The sequence below is a fragment of the Colobus angolensis genome, unplaced genomic scaffold (assembly GCF_000951035.1).
Source record: "Colobus angolensis palliatus isolate OR3802 unplaced genomic scaffold, Cang.pa_1.0 Scaffold19, whole genome shotgun sequence".
Lineage (NCBI taxonomy): Eukaryota > Metazoa > Chordata > Mammalia > Primates > Cercopithecidae > Colobus > Colobus angolensis.
Genome location: NW_012115043.1, coordinates 12,697,037 through 12,713,734, shown reverse-complemented (window position 1 = coordinate 12,713,734; position 16,698 = coordinate 12,697,037). Strand labels below are relative to the sequence as shown.

At 38.3% G+C, this 16,698-nt stretch overlaps 1 protein-coding gene across 5 annotated transcripts in view; it reads left to right on the top strand.

Moving 5' to 3' along the window:
- Nucleotides 1–16,698, top strand: part of RNF111 (ring finger protein 111) — a 114,326-nt gene that overhangs the window by 36,603 nt on the left and 61,025 nt on the right. For all 5 annotated transcript variants that reach the window (XM_011940496.1, XM_011940499.1, XM_011940498.1 and 2 more), the window contains one exon: nucleotides 7,591–8,489. In XM_011940496.1, the coding sequence (XP_011795886.1) occupies nucleotides 7,610–8,489 (880 nt within the window). In that variant the 5' untranslated portion in view covers nucleotides 7,591–7,609. The remainder of the gene's footprint in view (nucleotides 1–7,590; nucleotides 8,490–16,698) is intronic.

Genomic DNA, 16,698 nt, shown 5'->3' with positions numbered 1-16,698 from the left:
TAAGTTCTAGGGTACATGTGCATAACGTGCAGGTTTGTTACATATGTATACTTGTGCCATGTTGGTGTGCTGCACCCATCAACTTGTCAGCACCCGTGCCAGTGGTTTTCTACTGTTGAGCTCATTTGTCAGTGTCATCTGCCAGTAATGAAAAAAATTACCTTCTTTTAAATATTTATGCCCATTCTCTTGTTTAAGTGACTTTACTAGCCTTTCCAGAACAATGTTTTATAACAGTGAATACCTTTTTTTCTTCCAGATTTTAATGAGAATGCCTAGTGTTTCACTATTTTTTTTTTTTTCGAGACGGAGTCTCGCTCTGTCGCCCTGGCTGGAGTGCAGTGGCGCGATCTCGGCTCACTGCAAGCTCCGCCTGCCGGGTTTATGCTGTTCTCCTGCCTCAGCCTCCCGAGTAGCTGGAACTACAGGCGCCTGCCACCTCGCCCGGCTAGTTTTTTTGTATTTTTTTTTTTTTTTGGAAAGACGGGGTTTCACCATGTTAGCCAGGATGGTCTCGATCTCCTGACCTCGTGATCCACCCGTCTCGGCCTCCCAAAGTGCTGGGATTACAGGCTTGAGCCACCGCTCCCGGCCGTGTTTCAGTATTAACCATCAGGTTTTTTTTGCCCCGAATTATATATGCCAAACAAACCATGCCTGTGAGCTGAATCCTGCCAGTTTTCTAGTTTGAAGATTTACTTTATAACTTTGAGCCTTGAGACCCTAAGGGACGTGAAGAGTGATCTTAATAGACTTTCTGGAAGATGCAACCACTTTCCTATTTAATATTTCCTATGCCCCAAGAAGTAACATGTAGATCAGTTTACCAATAATATACAGGAAAAAGATCTTTTGGCTCCTTACTGTTCTTTTCTATGGTCAGTTTCTCTGTTTTAAGGACCTGATCATCCCCAGTTATATGGTAAACATCTTGTGGCTCCAGAATACCTGAAAAAGGAAATTGGACAATAGTAAGTGTTCAAGAAATCTTAGGTATTGTTTTCCTAATTTTATTACTACTATTCTCATTCTGCATATTTTCTTTTCTATCTCAGCTATTGGTGTCACCATATTCTTAGTTACCTAAGCTAGAAATACAGCAGTTGTGTTTCCTTCCTTCCTTTTACCCGTTCTTTTTACAGATTAATGCAATTTAAAAAATGCTAATTGAGTGCCTACTATGTGCCAGTCAACTGTTTTCATTGCTGAAGATCTGCCTAGATGAGATTGCCACTTCCTTGGGACTTACATTCTTTTGAGACGCTTTGTGTAACAAATAGGCTAACAAGATCTTTTCAGTTAGTAGCAAGTACTTTATGAAAGACAGAATATGAGTTTGAGTGATGAGGAAGAGAGGGTGATTTTTTAAATGAAGTGTGTTTTAGTTCAGATTCTCTGAGAAGCAGATACCAGCACAGGATTCAATACTCTTCTTTTACATATTTATGCCCATTCTCTTGAGTGGCTTTACTAGCCTTTCCAGGATAGTGTTTTGTAACAATATGTCTTTTGAATTATTTTGGTGGTAAAATGTACATAACATAAAATTATCATTTTTAAGTTTATAATTTGGCATTAAGTACATTGACATTGTTATGCAACATCTCTATCCATTTTCACAACTTTTTATCTTCCCTGACTGAAACTCTGTAACCGCTAAACACTAACTCATTTTCTCCCCCTCCCTCAGGCCCTCACAACCACCATTTTATTTTCTGTCTATGAATTTGATTACTCTGGGTAATTCATATAAGTGGAATCATACAATATTTGTCTTATTGTGTCTTCTTATTTCACTTAGCATAATGTCTTCAAGATTCATCCATGTTGTAATGCGTCAGGGTTTCCTTTTTAAGGCTGAATACTATTTCATCGTACATGTATATCACATTTGTTTATCTTTTCATCACTTCAGTGGACACTTGGAATGCTTCCACCTTTTGGTTTTTGCAAATAATGCTGTTGTGATGCGCCCTCCTCGGCCTCCCAAAGTGCTGGGATGACAGGCATGAGGCACTACACCCAGCCAGAAATCAAGTTTATCTTACAGTTTCATAGCAGTTATCCTGAGTATAACTTTCTCCTTTCTACTAGGAAAGGTAGTAAGTTTATCAAGGGTCGCACTCTTCTTTTCATAATTGAGTACATTGTTCGGTTGTGTACTCCTAGCAGAAATCTCTTGAGAAATTTTAGTATGAGCTAATGCACTTAAGGGTCCAGAGTGATACTTTTGAGGGAAAATATGTTTCTTGCTAATGAAATTTTGACTATTTAGAATATGTAACAAAACATTATTGTCTGTATTATCTAGATATGAGTAGTAGTAGTTATAGGTAGCAGAAGAGAATATTCTGTCAGGCATTTGGTTTAATACACTTACGCTGGAACATAGAAAAATAAATAAGATAATTAAAAATTTAATGCACACCCCAAGTGATATCCCTGTAGTACAAGTATTATTTTTTTCACTTAATTATATAAAAAAGATAGTTAAATGGTAGACATATTTCTAGTTGATTTTCTGATAATCTCTAAAACTGTTGTAGAGTGCAATGGCATGATCTTGGCTCACTGCAACCTCTACCTTGCAGGTTCAAGCAATTCTTCTGCCTCAGCCTCCTGAGTAGCTGGGATTACAGGCATGTGCCAACATGCCTGGCTAACTTTGCGTTTTTGATAGAGACGGGTTTTTTCCATGTTGGTCAGGCTGGTCTTGAACTCCCAACCTCAGGTGATCCGCTTGTCTCGGTCTCCCAAAGCGCTGGGATTATAGGTGTGAGCCACTGTGCCTGGCCGGCTTTTTAAATTTCTTTTAAAAATCTTGTTTCTTTAGAGTCATGTAAGCAATCATTACATTTTTATTTACAGTTGAAGCAAGTATTCATATTTATAATTGGTAGTGAAGCATCATACCAATAATAGTGTATCACAGTTTAGAAGTAGAGTTCCTCAGAGTTGTATGGGTAGTCTTAATGGGTTTGTCCTCTTTTTGCTCACATAAACTTGTTCACATAAAATGTGAATCCCAATCCTAAATTTTAGTTTTGAAAGTTAGTATTTTTTTTAGCTGTTGTATTTTCTTAGTGCAAAGTTTACCAATAGTGGTGTTTTCTACACTAGTATCAGGAGTAATTAGCGTGAAGTCATCATGACATAGTAATAAAATGATTGGATCGATGTACACAAAGAGGGACTAGTATTATGGTTTCACTATTGAAGCAATGTATAACAGCAAGCCATTTATAATGTCACCAAGGAGATATATCTTGTACACATTTGCCTCCTTTGTAAATTAGATCAGCCAATAATTTTTACAAAAATAAAAGACTAGAATACGGTTTTATCAAATAGCAAATCATTGAGAATATTATCTGTTGTTATATTTGCTGCTTTTTAAGTTAAGCGCAATACTTGTGTCTCTTTTTGAACTTTCCTCTTCTCAGTTCAAAATACAGCCTGATACAATACAGCGATGGATTTTAGAAAAAAGCATTTAGAACATGATACAATACAGCGATGGATTTTAGAAAAAAAAAATAGTGTGAATTACTCCCTGGGTGGGAACCTCTTAGTTATATGGGATGCTAATTTTGCATTTAATGACTGCATGACATGGTAACTCAGAGAACAGTTACAGGTCTGCAAACACACACCACAGCATACACCAAACCACCCCTCCTTGCTCCCCTCTGCTCTTTTCTCGTCGGACAGACTAAATTGACCGAAAATCAGAGCAGATTTAACCATAAAGAGTTGATTGCGTTGTTTTGGCTTTGGGACATGAAATGATGGAAAAGAAATTGGGTTTAGTTAATTGTGCTATGAATCGCTTCTTTGTAAATTAATGTTCATGGCTCCATGTTCTCAGAATTTGTCTGGTTTTTGGCAAATTTTCATTGCCTCTCATGATCTCCATTATCACCATGAGGACTTAGTAATTATGGATGAGGAGTCTAATTTTTAAATCTACAGCCAGTAAAGACTCTAAGATCTCCTCCTCTGAAATCCACCAGAACATAACTCTGACATGGATTTCTGGAAGAACCCCAGCTGTTTCCAAGATACATCATGAGACTTCTGTTGCTGGTGGAGTCTAGATAGTTATCTGATGCCCAGAAATCTTGATACTTTTCCTCTTGACTTTTTCACTTTTTTTTTTTTAACCTCTTGACTTTCTGGCAGGAGTTTTATTGGGATATAATTTCATTGGACTTTTAGTATATTCACAGAGTTGCATAGCTGGCACCACAATCAATTGTAGAACATTTTCAGTTCACTAAAAAGAAAAGAAATTCTATACCTTTTTTTTTTCCTCCGGGAGACAGAGTCTTGCTCTGTCGCCCAGGCTGGAGTGCAATGGCGTGATCTCGGCTCTCTGCAACCTCTGCCTCCTGGATTCAAGCGATTCTCCTGCTTCAGCCTCCTGAGTAGCTGGAATTACAGGTGCCTGCCACCATGCCTGGCTGATTTTTGTATTTTTAGTTGGGACAGGGTTTCAACATGTTGGTCAGGCTGGTCTCAAACTCCTGACCTCAGGTGATCCACCTCAGCCTCCCAAAGTGCTGGGATTACAGGCGTGAGCCACTGCGCCTGGCCCACCTTTTTTTTTTTTTGAGACGAAGTTTCACTCTTGTTGCTCAGGCTGGAGTGCATTGGTGCGATATTGGCTCACTGCAACCTCTGCCTCCCTGGTTCAAGCAATTCTCCTGTCTTAGCCTCCTGAGTAGCTGGGATTACAGGTGCACACCACCACACCTAGCTAATTTTTTGTATTTTTAGTAGAGACAAGGTTTCACCGTGTTGGCCAGGCTGGTCTCGAACAGCTGACCTCAGGTGATCTGCCCACCTTGGCCTCCCAAAGTGTAGGGATTACAGGTGTGAGCCAGCGTGCCTGGCCAGAAACTCCATACTTTTTGGCCATTATAGTCCAATCTTCCTATCATCCCCAGCCCTAGGTACCCACATTCTATCTCTGTAGATTTGCCTATTTCAGACATTCCATATAAAGGGAATCTTACATTATGTTATCTTTTTGACTGGTTTCTTTTGCTTAGCATATTGTTCATCCATGTTGTAGCTTGAATCAGTATGTAGCCCCTGCCCCCATCCAAGGGGAAATCATTCTGAGACCCCCAGTGGATGCCTGAAACCATATAGTGTTTTTTTTCATACACCTACATGCCTATGATAAAGTTTAATTTATAAATTAGGCAGAATAAGAGACTAACAACAACAATAACATAGCATAATTCTAACAGTATACTGTAATAAAACTTACATGAATGTGGTCTCTCTCTCATACTGTGAGTAACTGAAGCTGTGGAAAGTTAAACTGGATAGTGATAGTGAGGGACTACCATACTTCATTTCTTTCTGTTGCTGAGTAATAATCTTTCGTATGGATTTATTTATTCATCAGTTGATTGGCTTTTGTGTTCCCACTTTTTGGCTGTTATGACTAATGTTGCTGTTTATAAGTTTTTTTATGAATATATGTTTTCATTTCTATTGGGTGCATACCTAGGAGTGGAAATGCTAGGTCATACAGCAGTTCTGTGTTTAATTTTTTTTTTTCCTTGAGACAGAGTCTTGCTCTGTTGCCCAAGCTGGACTGCAGCAGTGCAGTCGCGGCTCACTGTAACCTCTGCCTCCCAGGTTCAAGCGATTCTCATGCCTCAGCCTCCCAAGTAGCTGGGATTATAGTCATGCGCAACTAGCCCGGCTAATTTTTGTATTTTTAGTAGAAATGGGGTTTTGCCATGTTGGCCAGGCAGGTCTTGAACTCCTGGCCTCCAGTGATCCACCCGCCTTGGCCTCCCAAGTGGTGGGATTACAGATATGAGCCACCATGCCCAGCCTGTATTTAATTTTTGAGGATCTGCTAGAGTGCTTCCCAAAGTAGCTTGTACCATTTTACATTTTCATCAGCAATGTATGAGGGTTCCAATTTTTTTTTTTTTTTTGCATCCTCTCTAACACTTATTACCTGTCTTCTTTATTATAGCCATCCTATTTGACCCCGTTCAACTCTTAGATCACATGTACCTGTGTTTTGTCATTGTGACTTCTGTTTTCTTGCCTTTAATTAAAATGATCCTTGTCTGACTGGCTGCCTTCTGTAATTTGCTCATTGCCATGCTCATGTTCACTCATTTTTGTGTTCCTGGTTTATCACTGATCCTGCTGAACTACAGATAGGGCTTGATGGCTGATCTTGGATACAGCATTGCCTGTCCTTGTAAATAAGAATAAAAGAAGATAGTGGTTTTGATAGCTTTTTGTAGGAATAGGCCATTCTATGCCTTAATTATTGTCATTTGTTCTGATAATAAAGTTGTATACTACAGTAACATGGGAGACCTGTGAGATTATATATTTCTGTAACCCATTTGTAGAGAGGGAAAATACTTGCTTACAAAACAGCTGTTTTACTCGCTTTTTAGGAACTGGTTTAAAAATGTATTTTATGGGCAAAACAAATCTATGGTTTCAGAAGTTAGAATAGTGGTTAACAACTCGGTGGGTTGTAGTAATGGGAAGAGGATTTCTAGGGTGCTGGTTATGTTGTTTCTCTATCTGTTTGCCAGTTACATAGAGGTGTTCACTTTGTTAGTGTTTGTTGATCTATAAACTTAGAATATATGTGTATGCTATACTTAATAAAAACTTGTTAAAAATATGTTAACAGTGTTTACTCATATTTTGCACCAGTAAAGCTCCTCATTTGTCACAGTAACTGCCTTTCTGATGAATATGTTTCATTTTGTCATATTTACTAATTTTAAGTTATTTTCATATGTACATTGCATTGATGTAAATGCTTTAAATTCAGATCTCCTTTTGGCAGCTCGTAATTTAAGATGTTGAATGATTTAGATAGATGAGCTGTACAAAGTTTGATTTTATATTCTGCTATACTGTTTATTTAACTGAATAATCTTCAGCAGCCCACAGTCTTGGCTGTAATCTGTATCTAAAACTGAAATGCAGTAGTTGTGCCTGCTGTCAGGAGAATTCACATTCTCATTAGAGAATTAAGATTCTCATTAGAGAATTAATAGAATGGCATGAAGGAAAAAAACATAGAAAAGAGAAGCTTATATTCATTAGCTCATTATTAATAATATCAATCTAATGTAACCATCTAGATGTACAGAAATATTTAATAACCACTTAAAAATGTCATACCAGGAGTAAAACATGTTGAGTAGTCTTTTGAATTCGAATCTTTTTATCTATATTTCACTGAAATAGGTTTTGAAGTAATTGTTTGATTTGACCAAATATGTTATGTTGCTAAAGGTAGTAAGATATGCAACAAGATCAGTTTTTGGTTAATAGAAGTTTTTAAATAGGCTTATGCTCTATATTTACTGTATTTCTAAAAATTGGGCGCATGAGTAGAGTGACCAGAGAAAAATGTTTTATAAGAACAGTAAAATAATTCATAATAGACATTTTGTGTACTGATGAGGAAAAGACAGTTCTGCCTTTATAAGGGATCTTCTTGGTGGAATTTGAGAACTCTTCAGTTAAATAGTATAATAAAACACATTAAAATTCTTTTAAATATCTAATTTTGTCTTCTAGGCTTTCCTTAAAGTTTCCCATGTCTCAATGGACTCCTGAATATAACGAGCTCTACACCTTAAAAGTGGATATGAAGAGTGAGATTCCTTCTGATGCACCAAAGACACAGGAGAGTCTGAAAGGGATCCTTTTGCATCCAGAGCCCATTGGGGCAGCCAAAAGTTTTCCTGCAGGAGTTGAGATGATTAATAGTAAAGTGGGGAATGAATTCTCTCACCTTTGTGATGATTCTCAAAAACAAGAGAAGGACATGAATGGTAACCAACAAGAACAAGAAAAAAGTGTCGTTGTGAGGAAAAAACGCAAAAGCCAGCAGGCTGGCCCTTCGTATATGCAGAATTGTGTTAAAGAAAACCAGGGAATATTAGGACTGAGACAACACCTAGGAACACCAAGTGATGAAGATAATGATTCCTCTTTTAGTGATTGTCTTTCTTCTCCTTCATCTAGTCTGCATTTTGGAGATTCTGATACTGTGACTTCAGATGAGGATAAAGAAGTCTCTGTAAGACATTCCCAGACCATTTTGAGTGCTAAAAGTAGAAGCCATAGTGCACGGTCTCATAAGTGGCCTCGGACTGAGACAGAATCTGTATCAGGATTGTTAATGAAAAGACCTTGTTTACATAGCAGTTCATTACGGAGACTTCCATGCAGAAAGAGATTTGTAAAAAATAATTCCTCACAGAGGACACAGAAACAAAAAGAGAGGATATTAATGCAGAGGAAGAAACGAGAAGTGTTAGCGCGAAGAAAATATGCCTTGCTACCTAGTTCTAGTAGTTCCAGTGAGAATGACCTCAGCAGCGAATCCTCTTCTAGCTCATCAACTGAAGGAGAAGAAGATTTGTTTGTTTCTGCCAGTGAAAACCACCAAAACAATCCAACTGTTCCCTCAGGTAAAAATGTTTAAGCTGAGTAAAACATGGAACCGATTGCATTGTATATGTGCTTAATTTTTTGTTTGTGTCTTACTGATTTTATTTAAAATTACTATCAGGCTCTATTAACTTTTATTTTTAAGCCATATAAATTACCAATTGCAGTATTAAACCATGACTCCAATGCTAAGATGAAAACTAAAAAAATTTCTAGTGACAAAAATAAGTCAGAGTTTTTTGGGGAAATAGCCATTTATTCCTTTTTTTTTTTTTTTTTTCTGAAACAGAGTCTCACTCTGTCCCTCAGGCTGGTGTGCAGTGGCGCAATCTCGGCTCACTGCAACCTCCGCCTCCCGGGTTCAAGCAATTCTCTTGTCTCAGCCTCCCAGGTAGCCAGGATTACAGGCACCCACCACCATTAATTTTTGTATTTTTAGTAGAGACAGGGTTTCACCATGTTGGCCAAGCTAGTCTTGAACTCCTGACCTCAAATTATCTGCCTGCCTTGGCCTCCCAAAATGATGGGACTAGAAACATGAGCCACCACACCTGGCCTCATTTATTACATTTTATACATACTAGATTATATTTTATATGTGTTCTTCATTTATGGTACATGTTTTTTTCCTTGTGTTTCTTTAATATGCTTGACTTTTATTAATACTTTTTCAGCTGCCTGTATAATGGATTCAACCATAGTAAGAACAGTTCTAGTAACTAAAAGAGGCTGGTTAATATTATTTTTTCTTTTTTTTTTGAGTCAGCATCTGGCTTTGTTGCTCAGGCTGGAGTACAGTGATGCAGTCTTGGTTCACTGCAGCCTTCACCTCCTGGGCTCAAGCCGTCCTCCCACCTCAGCCTCTCAAGTAGCTGGGACTATAGGCACACACCACCACACCTGGCTTATTTTTGTATTTTTTGTAGAGATGGGTTTTGTCAAGTTGCTCAGGCTGGTCTTGAACTCCTTAGCTCAGGCAATCCACCTGCGTTGGCCTCTCAATATTTTTTCTTTAAATGCTGTATTCTTGTTTGCTGTTATCATGTTCTTTATAGCTGAAAAATAATTTCAAGTATTTGAGTAGTAACTTTTATTCTAATACCAGAACCCAGAGACTTTTAGTCCTGATAGTGCATACAATACATCAATTAAAATTGGATAGAGACTATTTCCTGTCAGTGCTCTAGCGCATATGTGCTCTTGCTCATGCGCACCGACACTCTCTCACACACACACAGTAAATGTGATATGTAAGTAGAATAAGTTTATTTGCAGACAGTCCTGAAATGTATGTTCCATATATACAGACCATCCTAAGATAATGCATCACTTTTACAGTTGTGATTTAAAGGGAGCTGTTGAAGTGAGCATTGAAGAGCTGTCTGAACTGAGGGAAAAGATTAATTTCTTGTGAAATTAGGGAATAGGGCAGTGGTCTTAGGGAGAGCTTTCTAAAGGGTTAGCTAGGTCATGGTTTCTAATACTAACATAAGCTTTCTCAGTTTTACCTTATGTCTTGCCTGTTAAGGTCAGGGCTTGCTAGTCTACTTTTGGATGTGCCATTTCTTCTCCTCTTCTTATTTATGAGTCCCTTCCTTTTCCACGAATTTCTTTCCTTTTTCATTTTCATTTTTCTATTTTTGCCAGAACCCTAAAACCAGTAACCTTGTTCTTAATCTTAGGCTTGGCCATGTTCAGATCAGTTTTAACCTACACGAATACTTTTTTGAGAAGAGTTCATTTTGATTGTGTACACCCAACTGAGAAGAGTGTAGAATAACCATTCCCATAGGTTTCCTGAAAATAAGGGAAATGAGGGGTTGTCTTGCTTAATTGTCACTTTTTTCTCAGGTGGTCAGAATGTGCATGTACTGGTTTTGGGAGCGAGAATAGCAGAGCTCAATTAGTGCTTGAAGTTAGTGAGACAGGATGGTTGATGTGGAGCAGAAGTTCTAAGGAGCTGATGTTTATAGGGGAATGAGAATATAGTAATTGAATGTCATTATCAGTGCCAGGGGTTCATATAGTCTCAAGTATTAAAGAGAAGTCCAAACAGTGCATTTAAAAATCTTACTTAATAATTATTGTAGCAAGTTTTTTTTACTGCATTTCTTGGAAGGATTACATTATTTTAATTACATTATTTTCAGACGTTACCCTCAAACGTTAGAAACAAATCCAAAATGTTGAAACCAAGAACACCCAGTGTTTTCTGGTTTCTAGACAAGTGATTTTTTTAAACTAGTGTTAAAAAAAATAATGATTTAATAACATTCACATGATATGGAATTTTAGAAGTATCTAGTAAGTTTAAAATAGAAGATAAAAGGTTATCTCTTCTTCATATCCTCCAGTCTTACTATTACCCAGAAGTAATCACTATTAGTAGTTTCTTATCTCCCTTAGAAAATGTGAAAGCCTATTCAAGGATAAATAATGTGGCTCTTTTTATATCACCATGTATAGTTACCTCATTCTTTTTGACATTTGCATAGTATTCCCTTTGTATGACTGTTCCATAATGTATTTAATCAGCTTTTGTCAGTGAATATTTGCTGCATTGAGCAAACTTGTGCTTGCATTTTGTACACCTGTGTAAGTGTATCTTAAGGAATAATTTCTGAAAGTGTTTCAGAGGGTATATGCATTGAAAGTGTTGTTAGCTATTTTTACCTGAATGCCCTCCAAGAAGTTTGCATTGAATTCCTTGATGCTAATATCATGATGGTAATAAAAATACCTAACACTGATTGAGTGCTTACTCTGTGCTAGTAATGTTCTATTTTATGTGTATTCTCATTGAATCCTTCCAATACTCATATGAGATGGATTCCATTATCATCACACTCATATTACAGATGAAACATTTGGAAAATCAGTTTGGAATGATTTTTTAAAAACTATTTTCAGAATAGTTAAACTGAAATATTAATGGGACTTAACTCTATTGTCAAGAAATCTCAGCTCTTTCAAATAATTAACTTCCTTAGATTTTTAGGAGATAGGTTATTTCCTAGTCGTATTTTGAGTGATTCAAATAAAGTGATTTGGCAGAAAGTCTTAGGTAATTCAAATGGTAGAACTAGAACTTGAACTCAGGCTGTCTGGATAGAGTTGGAATGTCTGAACTTTTAATTTGACTTATTTACTAAATGTTGATATGATTTGTATGGATGATTGGGTATTAGTTAGTCTGGAGCTTCTGGGACAACTTTTTCTTACAATGTGCATTTATTAATCCATTCTCACACTGCTAATAAAGACATACCTGAGACTGGGTAATTTATAAAGGAAAGGGGTTTAATTGGGTAATTTATAAAGGAAAGGGGTTCCACATGGCTGGGGAGGCCTCACAATTACGGCAGAGGTGAATGAGGAGCAAAGTCACGTCTTACATGGCAGCAGGCAAGAGAGAGCTTGTGCAGGAGAACTCCCATTTATAAAACCATCAGATCTCATGAGACTTACTCACTACCATGAGAACATGGTATGTGGAAAATTGCCTACCTGAATTATGTCCACCTGGCCTCATCCATGACACATGGGGATTATTACAAGTCAGGGTGAGATTTGGGTAGGGATACAGCCAGACCATATCATTCTGCCCCGGCCCCTCCCAAATCCCATGTCCTCACATTTCAAAACCAATCATGCCTTCCCAACAATCCCCTAAAGTCTTAACTCATTTCAGTATTAACTCAGAAGTCCACAGTCCAAAGTCTTATCTGAGACAAGGCAAGTCCCTTCTGCCTATGAGCCTGTAAAATTAGAAGCAAGTTAGTTCCTAGATACAATGAGGGCACAGGCATTGGGTAGTTATACCTGTTAACATTTAGTTCGACATAACTTATGCAAATTTCTGTAGCTGGCTTGAATTTCTCCCCCAGAAAATGGGTTTTTCTTTTTTATCGCATTGTCAGGCTGCAAATTTTGCCAATTTTTATGCTCTTCTTCCTCTTGATTGCTTTGCTCTTAGAAATTACTTCTGCCAGATACCCTAAATCATCTCTTTCAAGTTCAAGGTTCCGCAGACCTCTAAGGCAGAGGCAAAATGCTGCCAGTCTCTTTGCATAGCAAGAGTGACCCATTTATTCCAGTTCCCAAGAAGTTCCTTGTCTTCATCTGAGGCTACTGGACTTTATTGTCCATATCACTATCAGCATTTTGGTCAAAGCCATTCAACAAGTCTCTAGGAAGTTCTGAACTTTCCTACATCTTTCTATCTTCTTTGGAGCTCTCCAAACTTTTCTAAACTCTGCCAGTTACCCAGTTCCAAAGTTGCTTCCACATTTTCAGATATCTTTACAGCAGTGCTCCACTCTGTTAGTACCAATTTACTGTATTAGTTCATTCTTGTGTTGCTAATAAAGACATACCCAAGACTGGGTAATTTGTTGTTATTTATTATTTTTTTTGAGAGAGTCTTACTCTGTGGCCCAGGCTAGAGTGCAGTGGTGTAATCTGGGCTCACTGTAACCTCCGCCTCTTGGGTTAAAGTGACTTTCCTGCCTCAGCCTCCCGAGTAGCTGGGATGACAGGCCTGCGCCACTATGCCTGGCTAATTTTTGTATTTTTAGTAGAGACTGGGTTTCAGCATGATGGCTGGGCTGGTCTCGAACTCCTGACCTCAAGAGATCCACCACCCACCTCGGCCTCCCAAAAAACTGGGATTACAGGTGTGAACCACCACACCTGGCCAAGACTGTGTGATTTATAAAGGAAAGAGGTTTAATTGACTCACAGTTCCACATGGCAGGGCAGGCCTCACAATCATGGCAGAAGGTAAATGAGGAGCAAAGTCACATTGTACGTGGCAGCAGGTGAGAGAGAGCTTGTGCAGGGGAACTCACATTTATAAAATCATCAGATCTCATGAGACTTGTTCACTACCATGAGAACATGGCATGTGGGAAAATTGCCCCCACGATTCAGTTTTCTCCACCTGGCCCCACCCTTGGCATGTGGGCATTATGACAGTTCAAGGTGAGATTTGGGTGGGGACACAGCCAAGCCGTATTGGTGCATCAGTATTTATTGGCTATTGGGAAATAAGCTGATGGAAGAATGTTCTACATTTTAAGTATTTTGTAATATCTTAAAACACTCCAAGACACAACAGTTGTATATAATTAACTGACTTTACATCATTAGTTTATTGTGGTTCTTTTTGGTTTGGTTTTGTTTGCTTTTTGAGACAGAGCCTTGTCTGTTGCCCAGGTTGGAGTGCAGTGGCACAATTACGACTTGCCGCAGCCTCAACCTCCCTGGGCTCAGGCGATGCTTCCACCTCAGCCTCCTTAGTAGCTGGGACAGCAGCAGGTGTGTGCAACCACACATGATTAATTTTTTTTGTAGAAACAGGGTTTGTCATGTTGCCCAGGCTGATCTCAAACTCCTGGGCTTAAGTGATCTGCCTGCCTCGGCCTCCCAAAGTGCTGGATTATAGGTGTGAGCCACTGCACATAACCAGTTTATTGGTTATAGTCAACAGATTTCTGGAAAATATTTGCTTCTTGCTGTTCCATTATTAATTGGCTTTTAACTTTAACTCTTTACTTTTTATTATTTTAACTTTATTTCTATGCGTAACTTTCTTTATAGAAAGCCGAAGTGATGTGTTACTTGGGCTATTAGCAAGCCTGTTGGACATTGAGTTTTTCTCAGTTGCCAGTGAGGCTGATAATTTATACATTCTGTTTTGTTCCTATAATATTTGTCAAGAACTTCAGATATTTAAAATAACCTAACAGAAGCTGAGTTTGAGAATGGGTGTTAATTTTAGTAATGTATTTCTAGGATCTATTCAGAGAACCTTACTGGAAGTAATTAACATTTAATAGCACTAAAGCCTTGGGTTTCCCAATTAATTGTGGATATGAGGACTTCCTGATACTTTATTAACTTTAAAATTAATAGGTATTACAGATTATATCTCCTTCAGTCTTGAAGGAAATGTAAATGTCAAATATGCTCCTAAATAAGAGAGCTTAAGTCAGTCCCATTTTACCACAGAGGAGAAAAAGAAATTTTGTCTATCTTGCTTTGAAATATAAAGTTTTAAGGCTGTTGTTAAAATAGTCATATGTCTTATTAACTTATTTACATATAAAATATTGAAAAAATGTTAATTTAGAATTAGTGATTATTACGCACATTTCCTGAAAATAATTTTATCCACAGAAGCATCATAGACATTGACGTCTTGGTAATTGCTAGAACCATTTTTTAAGTCATCACAATTTTTGAGAGCATAGGATCCTTATCTGCTTTGTGTGAGATATGGCACTTACTGACTCCATGAGTGATGCATTACTAGAAACTTTGTCTCAAACTACAGATGTCATTTTACCTTATATTGGACCTTAAAAAATTATCCAGTAGCTGTATATATATATATTTTCCATGTGTAGTCCATACTGTATTGACTTTTTAAGCTTTTTTAAAAGTTTGCTTAAAACGATAACCCGGGCCGGGTGCGGTGGCTCAAGCCTGTAATCCCAGCACTTTGGGAGGCCGAGACGGGCGGATCACGAGGTCAGGAGATCGAGACCATCCCGGCTAACACGGTGAAACCCCGTCTCTACTAAAAATACGAAAAACTAGCCGGGCGAGGTGGCGGGCGCCTGTAGTCCCAGCTACTCCGGAGGCTGAGGCAGGAGAATGGGGTAAACCCGGGAGGCGGAGCTTGCAGTGAGCTGAGATCCGGCCACCGCACTCCAGCCCGGGTGACAGAGCAAGACTCTGCCTCAGAAAAAAAAAAAAAAAAAAGATAACCCTTGGAATTGTAGAGTCGCAGGATCAGGAAATATATCTAAAGCTGTGAATACTTCTGTCCCTGTTTTTGAAAAATAGCATTGATTGAGTTATATTTTTTGGTTTTATGATTTTATTTGGGAACTTTTAGACATACACAAAAACAGAAATATGCAATGAACTCCCCCATGTACTCATCATCTCGCTTCCGATGTTGACATTCCGCCATTCTTATTTCATTTCTAACCCCTCTTTTTTTTTCCTGGAGAGTCTCAGAACAATTGTAGATATCATTTTACTCATAGAGACTTCAACACACGTGGTTTAATTCTATTTTATATATGGCATCATTTCTGTAAACTGATAGTTAGGTCTAAAAGCTTAATTAGGTTCAAGTTTAGTCCCGGCAGTACTTTGTTGGTGATACTATGTGCTGTCTGTTGCGTCACATACTGAGCTTGATCAGAGGGTTCAGGTGTCATTCTGATCCTTCCATTATAAAGTTCCCCTTCACTGTTTTCTGTAATGTTTTTTAGCAGTTATTAATGGTCTTGCCCAGATTCATTATATTAGGGGTTGCAAAATACTGATTTTTTTTTTTTTTTTTTTTTTTTGAGATGGAGTTTCGCTTTTGTTGCCCAGGCTGGAGTGCAAAGATGTGATCTCAGGTCACCGCAACCTCTGCCCTCCGGGTTCAAGTGATTCCCCTGCTTCTACCTCCCGAGTAGCTGGGATTACAGGCTTATGCTACCATACCTGGCTAATTTTGTATTTTTAGTAGAGATGAGGTTTCTCCATGTTGGTCATGCTGGTCTCAAACTCCTAACCTCAGGTGATCTGCCTGCCTCAGCCTCCCAAAGTTCTGGGATTACAGGCGTGAGCCACCACTCCCAGCCTTGATATTCTAAATCTATCACTTTGCTTAAGTTTATTATCTGAGATTCTTCTATAAAGGAAGAACACTTCGTTCATCAGCTGATTGGTTTTTCTGAAATTCTGTTCATACAGGAAAGGCGAGATGAATGCTTGATTTTCTTCCTTCATTTACCACTTCTCAGAATGATGTGGTATTCTAGCAGCATCCAAAGGGGTGTTTTCGTTTTTGAGTATCATTATGAATGCATGAATTTTAGTATATTTGATGGATTTCAGTTTGTTGCAGTCTTTTTATATTTTTTAAAATGATTTCATCTTTGGCCATAGGGAACATCTTCAAACTGGGTCATTGTCCTTTTGATGCCATCCTAGTGGTCTTTGATAACTTCCCTACTCTCTGATATATCAGATTGTTGCAGATTAATGTATAGTTCCTGCCCCAGACCTAGAAACAGCTGTTCCTTTAAGAACTTCTGACTTTTTTTTTTTTTTTTGGAGACAGAGTCTTGTTCTTTCGCCAGAGTGGAGTGCAGTGGTGCAATCTTGGCTCACTGCAACCTCCGCCTCCTGGGTTTAAGTGATTCCCCTGCCTCGGTCTCC